At 41.9% G+C, this 7,653-nt stretch overlaps 1 protein-coding gene across 1 annotated transcript; it reads right to left on the reverse strand.

Moving 5' to 3' along the window:
* Window positions 1-726: 726 nt before the first annotated feature.
* Window positions 727-4,927, reverse strand: faim2b (Fas apoptotic inhibitory molecule 2b). Its single transcript, XM_037491083.2, has 12 exons — window positions 4,672-4,927; window positions 4,009-4,057; window positions 3,744-3,811; window positions 3,600-3,664; window positions 3,460-3,513; window positions 3,319-3,369; window positions 3,185-3,224; window positions 3,052-3,089; window positions 2,882-2,969; window positions 2,661-2,756; window positions 2,382-2,435; window positions 727-2,299 (listed from the first exon to the last, which is right to left on the reverse strand). The coding sequence occupies exons 1-12, from the start codon at window positions 4,684-4,686 to the stop codon at window positions 2,150-2,152; spliced, it is 768 nt and encodes a 255-aa protein (XP_037346980.1). The 5' UTR covers window positions 4,687-4,927; the 3' UTR covers window positions 727-2,149.
* Between the last annotated feature and the right edge of the window lie 2,726 nt (window positions 4,928-7,653).

Here is a 7,653-nt window from a genome sequence, read left to right on the forward strand (position 1 = left end):
AACTTTTTTTTTCAGTAAACAATAAGGAATTGTTGGCTGAACAAATCTTAGCACACCTTACAGGAAGGTGATATGACGCCCCGCATGTATAAATAAATCACTTTTTTAGTCTCCACAAGGGAAGACTGCAGAAACCCCCCCCCACTGGGTGCCAAGTGTGCAGCAAGGCGATAGAGTAGTTAGCATCACAGTCACTGCTAAGCTAATCATGCTAGTGGGTAGCTGCCACTAACCAAGTTAATTAACGACTTCAATTATATTTGTGTGAGCTCTCTGAGTTGTGGGCGAAAGAATGAACACATCATAACAAAAAGAGGGATTTTTGTAGCATTATGTGATGAATCCTCTGTGAAGGCGAGATGCAACTATTTTAAGGAAAGACATTTTTTGATCTTGAAAGCTAATGCTAGCTTGAGGGGATAACGTTATAGGTACCAATATCTGTAACTTTACAGTAATTCAAGTTTGGATTGAAAATTGAAGGTTTTCTTTAATTGACCAAAGAACGTCTCCAACAGATGCAACGTTAACCTAACTTAGTTACTTTATGCAAATACGTAATCTACCAGTGTGCATAAACTAAATAAAATATTTATAATTTGCCGCTTTTCGGTGAGATTTGCCGTTTTGAAATCAAAATGGGTCATCTACATGTTTTATTGGGGGGCCAGCGTTTCTGAGACATTGACGACATTGGCCAATCAGCGTCGAGTTTTATACAGGACCCCCCCGGCTATGAGTAAAAGCATACTATGTCTGATATGTTATGTAAAAAAAAAAAACCTTGATGGAAGCAGTGAATGTTGGAAAGTCACCCCTTTGTCCAGTTTTAAAGCAACATTGGAAATACTGTCTTGGAAAACCATAAAAAATCATTACACATCTTTGATAGTTGTTGCATTGCACACATTTTATTTCCTTCAAATAAATAAGTCACCCAAATGTCCTGAAGATATATATCTACATATAGAGATAAAATCATCAGTCTGGACGGCCGTCTATATTCACATAAGCTTCTCACATTTACTGAGACAATGGACTTGGGTGAAGGCTGTGATCCAGTTTTCCACAGTTCTGTGTTACAGAGGATTCAGGTTACTATAAAGGAAACATGTTTGGAAGTGTGGCTTTTGTAATTGCCTTTTAGTATACTCTTATCTGTACCGTATTAAATTGTTAACTGTTTTGGGGGTGTTTTATTGAGCTGCTGTTGTATGCATTATGTATAAATAAGGATGTGGTTCCCTGTTGTTTCAAAAAGAAATTCAAGCCGTTTGACCTGATCCAAGATCAAATCTCTGTCATGGATACTGCTCACCTGACCCACAGGGAATCATAGATCTGTAAATCCTTTAATCAAACTTAATCATATTTACCACCATTCATCCTCTCACGCTTTAATTTATTTTTATGTGTCACGTATATTTTATTCATGCTAAAATCAAGTGGACACGGCTAGTTGTTCTTAGAAAAACCATGCAAAGTGGGTCTCTATATATAAATATTTTCTATCATATCCCAAAGGCCACATTAAAGTTACAAATATATTGCAAATGATGATATGATTCTACACACACACACTTCCTTTGGGGTTGGTGTTGCATCTTAGTTGAAATCTTAGGTTTCACTTGTTTCCCCCACACAGCAACACCCAAGCTATCAGAAATTACTTCAATATTATGGACACCCAGAGTACATTTTCAAACTTGTCATCTATGATAATGTGTAATAGAAGCAAGTAAAAAACAACTCTACATTGCTTGTGAAGCGCTTAATAAAAAGCTTCTTTTGTTATTTGAATTATGAATAAGCGTTCAAACTGATAATAACATTTTTGATGGGATGTCCTCTTATGTGCCGAATGCCTGTTTAATGGTGGATGGTGTGGTCACAGTAGGCCCCAGAGCAATAAAACACCACGTGAGCAGCCAGAGCACAGGGACCAAAGTGAGGTATCGGGCAGGTGACGTTAGGGCAAGGAGACCGAAGCAGCAGGATGCAAAGACACGATTACACAGGGGGGACCAAAACGTTTCAACTAGTCCCACCAGCATCTTCTTCGTGAGGGTCATACATCCAAGTTGATTGAATTTAAGAGTTGAGCTGAAAAACATATGCAGTCATACGAGAGGGGGGGGGGGGGGATGCTTCACTCGCGGCCTCCTCCCACGATCTGTAGCAGGAAGCTGAACAGGTAGATGATGTCCAGGTAGAGGCTGAGGGTGGCAAACACATATTCCTCTGGACTTAGAGAGTAGCGCTTGTTCCCCAACAACAGCTGGGTGTCGAATGCTAGGAACTGTGGAAGAGAAGGAGAGGAGATGAGTGGAGATGCAAAACCTCCTATAGACAATGATGAGGCTTTTCACACTCGTTCTCACCAGAGTAAAGACGATGGCCCCCAGCACAGCATAAGTGGCATGTAACCAAGGAACCTGTGGGGCCCAAACAAAAAAAGCATTACAAAACACTGTTATGGAGGATAGCAGGAGGCTAATTTAAGAAAATCCGAGCAGTGCTTTGCAAGATTATCTGTGAGGATAATCTCTTCTCGTTAACGCGCACACAGGTGCCGGCGGCTTTGACCTGCAGCCGGCGTTTGGCTCGTCAGAAACCACAGCTACGTCAGAAGTCCCTCACAGAGGTGTGCGTCCACTTACATATCCAAAGGGGACGACAATGGAGAAGGTGATGGAACAGAGGAGCATGACCATGCACAGAGAAAACAGGACGCCTTGACAGGAAGTGACGTCGATCTGCGGCAGGTGTGTGTGAGAGAGAGAGAGAGAGAGAGAGAAAGTGAGAGACACAATGCACTATGGATTTATGTACGAGTTGTTTGACAACATTTCGAAGTATTGTTGAAGCAGTTTCTGCTCACCTTGCTCTGGAAGCTGAAGATGGTGACAGAAAGACACACCACGGCTGTGATCCCCAGACACAGAACCACGGATTTGGTGTTGTAAAAGCTGCAGGGAGAGAAGGAGTCTTTTATTCTGAAAAGCTCCCGGGATGAGTTAAGCTCAATGTGAGCACACATTATGCGTTTACCTCGACACGAATCCCATCATGGAGGCCATGCTCAAAGTCTGAGGGGGAAAAAGTAAAGATGAATGCCACAATTATGTTGAGTCTGTGGGTTAAGGAGACCATATTGTGTTCTGTGATGAGGAATAATACTCACAAAGAAAACCAACAAAATGATATTCCAAGGAAACTGCCTCCTGTTTGGGTAAAAAATAAAAGTATGTTTATGTATACAAAGTACACAACTTAATGAATACGTCAAATAAACATTTGGGTCTTCAGTTGTGTTACCTCAGCTCTCCACAGCAGGACAGTGCGATGTAGGTGGCAAAGAAAACCAGACTGTCAGAAAAAGAGAAGATGATGAGATTTGTGAAGTCCTAGTAAAGGCTGAGACCATTGCGTTGAAGTGTGAAGTGTCTTTTCACTCACTAAGACGCCATGTACAAGCCTGGGTGGGTCTGGATAAAAAACCTCACGGGTGCACTGTCCAGACAAAGCACACACGCATTCAATTCAGATATTAATCGGCAAGAAAACTACAACTTGCGTTTTCAAAAGAGTGCAGTTACCAAAATGAGAAGAGCGCGACAATGGCCACTGTCACCAACAGCTGCACCATGAGGATGGCGTAGACCTGCAGGAAGAGGTGCACGGTATCAGAGCAGCGGACGAGTAACTGGGATCAAGGCTTTGTGCCGGCTGCACACGCTTACCTTCCGGATGAAGGTCCGCCTGATGTTCTTGTCGTCAAACACAAACTGGGCCTCCATCTCCGCGTAGCCTGCAGAGACACGGGAGGATACGTAGATACGCGTGAAGGCAGGTCACCACTTCTAAAGTTGAACAAGTGCTTTTTTGTTCTGATTAGTAATCAAGATTGCAAATGGAAATGAAAGAACATATGTAATGGTAATAAAGGGAGATTACTTTGAGTCAAACAGGTATGTGGTGTATGTAGTCCATGAGATTTATTTTTACCTGCGGTCGCCTCCTGGTAGCTCGGAGGCTCTTTATCATCACACACCTGCTGAAAAGAGAAATACAGTTTGTAGGGTCATTACAATTTTTTTTATCCGGTGGTCTTTGCATTCACTGTACGGTTCAAAATACATTTGTACTCACAAACACACACGGCCCGGCTCAGTGCTAACTTTGCTTTCACCTTTTGTTTACATGGGCTTAAGTCTGTGACGCACTGTTATTGCTTCCATTTGTCCACCAAACCGCCTGCATGTTTGATTAGTTCAAATGATTGGGATGATTGATGGAGGTTATGGGCCTCCATTTCTTTTGTAGGCAGCGCAGATATGACTGTAGTGTGAGTACAGAGCCAAGATGAACCCATGCTCTTCATATGAGGCCTTTCCTTCACCGTACGTCATTACGTTGTTTGTACGATTTTCTTTTTTAAAACTTTTTAGCCCGGCTGTGATGTTGCCGTTAATATGCAATTTAAAAAAACAGGCAAATCTTATGTCCACCATCTTGTATAATGTGTGCCTCTATCAGCTCCACTTTACAAAACAAACATACAAATTGAATTTGTTCCAATGTCTTTGTTCTTTATAAATGACCACTAGATACTGTATTTTTATTACAAAGTTTAGTACAGCTGAAAGGCCGAAATGTTTCCAAACGTACCTTTCCCTTCTTCATGATCACCTTTTAAGTAGCCGATGAGGAGTAAAATAGTTTTCCTGTCTTTCAAATCCCAAATCAGAAACAATCTCAGCACCTCCTGTCTTGTTTATTTGATTTGGAGTGGTCCAAAACACTGCGAGCTGCAGCCATAAAAGGTTGCTTGTAGATTAGTCGTTGCTCTAAATTTGTCTGCAGTGTCCGGATTACACTGAAGCTTTATAGGCCTCCATGAGGATAATCCCTCTCTAACCCTGATCCCATGGCACCCCTATCGTGTCACTAGTGAGGTCGCTTCAGAAATATCCAGGTAGTCCACGAGCATTGACGTGAAGCCGGACGGTACCAATGATGCTGCTCAGCAGGGGGGTCCTGCATGGCTTCTTCTCAACAGTGGGCCGAGACTGTTGATCATCCTGCAAGACCCGACGGGGATACCTGCGTTACATAACTATTTGTCTCCACTTTTTGGGCGCAGATGAAGATGATTTGAATATATTCATGATGCGTAAGAATATAACGCGAGACTCTATTATGTATTAACATGTTGAGTGACAATATCAGAATAATTTATGATGAGTGACTTATTGTGTTTATTCTTTTTATTGAACAGTAATATCTTGGGCTTTCTTTGCGTAGGTGTGTAATGCACATCAGACTAATGCGATTGAAGTTAAGAACATTACGCCGCTAGTAAGATTTGCCGGCATCTTTTTAACCCATCAAAGTATTTAGAGGAAATGTAATATTTCATGAAAAATGTTGTCAGTGCAGATCATCAAGGGACATTAGATACTCCACTAAAGCTTTACAGAGGGTGGTGGTTTGCTTTGACGTAAACCATCTTCATGGAGGCCTATAAAGCTTCAGTGTAATCCGGACACTGCAGACAAATTTAGAGCAACGACTAATCTACAAGCAACCTTTTATGGCTGCAGCTCGCAGTGTTTTGGACCACTCAAAGCCAAATAAACAAGACAGGAGGTGCTGAGATTGATTTGGGATTTGAAAGACAGGAAAACTATTTAGGTATATTAGGTACTCCACTATAACTTTACAGAGGGTGGTGGTTTGCTTGGACGTTTGCTCCAATCCTCAGTCCATAAAACGCACGCTTCCCTCCTGGTGCCACTAGATGGCAGCAGCAGACCGGTGTTTGCTAGAGGACCCCGTGTCACACACGCACTACGCATTAACCGTTACATCCATAATACAACAATAAGATTCCTGTAAAAATGTGCGATTCAATGATGGCTGCTGCAACTTTATCTGCACGTGTGATATAATCAAAAGCTCCTGATCGGCTTCTTAACGAATGGTGAGATTCTTTGAACTTTGACCCCGAGATGTGCGGGCGGCCCCTTTCAGACGCACTTTGTAACACCACAGAGATGCTGACTCCTTGCTTTCACTACACCTCTTGTCAGAGAGTAGCTGTTACTATTGATTGACAGAATGGACTTTTGGTGTGTAATCATAAGCAATTAATATCAGGGTCATGTGCTCCTGCTGCTCACATTCCACCCAGCAGGTGGCGTATGAAGACCTCGACACTGTCTGGGATGTCTGCAATACTGGGTTGGTCACAGCTCAAGCAGGATGTTTTTATGGTAGAAAGGCTTTTCTGTTCTTCATTGGGAAGAAACGTTTGTCTTGAGAGGGCCAAGGGGTGATTGGTATTTATTGGCACAGAGGCGTAGAGTCGTGCTGTTTAAACTGTGCTATTGCTTAGAGTTAGAGTTTTACTGCCTGATAACCACCCGATGGAGTGGGGATTTATTGCTTTTAAATTTACTGTTGGATACGGGCCTCCTGATATTCATATGATGAGTCACATGCTCTCCTGAACCTTCTCCTCAACTTCAGTCAATAGGTTTACCAAGAAGCAAATATTTATCCTGGCATAAACCCTTTCAATTTGCTGTCTACAAAGAGTAAATGCATTTGTGTCATTTTGAATTAAATTCATGTAAAACTTGATTACTGCTAAAATTGCCTTTTTAAATTTCTACAAATAGATCTCAACTCTGACATCTGACTGACAAGTACAGACCGTATCTGTTTGCGTCAGTCTATCTCATAGCAAACAATGACTCCGCTTATTGTGGAGACTTTTGAAGGCTGCAGTTGCTCGTTATGCAAAATGTTCCCAAACATTTATACTGATGTGTGTTCCCGAGGCCTTCCAGCAGACTCTAAGGATAGCGGTGGTGACGCCCTCTCCTCGTGCTGTCTGGTACCTGCTGCCTTGTATACTCGCATCCCAAATCAACCTGTATAATGTATACCCTTGATAATAGTCTTAATAGTCGCTCTCTTGCTGGAAAGTCTTCACCCAGGATTTTATTCATTAACAAAAGGCTGCACATTCCTCTTTTAAAATGGCCCAGTACTTCTGCCCATGAAAAACACTGGTTTTATCTACATTCCCTGCGGCATATGGTAGCGGACTTTAGATGTTCCTTGCGCTCTAGAGGGAAGGGCTTGCACTTTCCACTTAAGCACCTGTACCATCTTCATCAGGTCATGCTGGGGGTCCTGCAGGCACACAGGGTTTCTCTTAGTTGTTCTCAGATGCCGCGTTCCCTGGATGAAATGTCAGGCTTTCTTCCCCTGCCATGCAGGTTTGCAGCTGTCCCATAATTTTACACTTCTGTATAATGGTCTCATTGGTGTCTCTTGGAATATTCGGTATTTTTATACTCGAGGCGCTTTCAGGTGTCTCTAAGGTGTTGTGTAAGCTCCTTATGTCTTTCCCATGATTGTAACCTTGATTACCTTCATGGGTGAGGTTTGAATATGTATCACATCTGAAGCCAATGTAGGATCATTATAAAGTTCCCAACATTTATTGTGTATATATATTTGTAATACCAAATCAATAATTTTCTCTGCTGATTTTATCACAAAAGGTATTAGAAAGTAATTCAAAGTCATCTGTTTTTATTAATGGATAAATTTCAAATGATTGAAATATTTATTTCT

This window comes from Pungitius pungitius, chromosome 8 (assembly GCF_949316345.1).
Source record: "Pungitius pungitius chromosome 8, fPunPun2.1, whole genome shotgun sequence".
Lineage (NCBI taxonomy): Eukaryota > Metazoa > Chordata > Actinopteri > Perciformes > Gasterosteidae > Pungitius > Pungitius pungitius.

Coding starts and splice junctions, on each gene's coding strand:
- faim2b (XM_037491083.2), bottom strand. Junction 3,812..4,008: donor CTACCAGGAGGCGACCGCAG/GTAAAAATAAAT, acceptor GTGTCTCTGCAG/GCTACGCGGAGATGGAGGCC. Junction 3,225..3,318: donor TCCTGCTGTGGAGAGCTGAG/GTAACACAACTG, acceptor TTACCCAAACAG/GAGGCAGTTTCCTTGGAATA.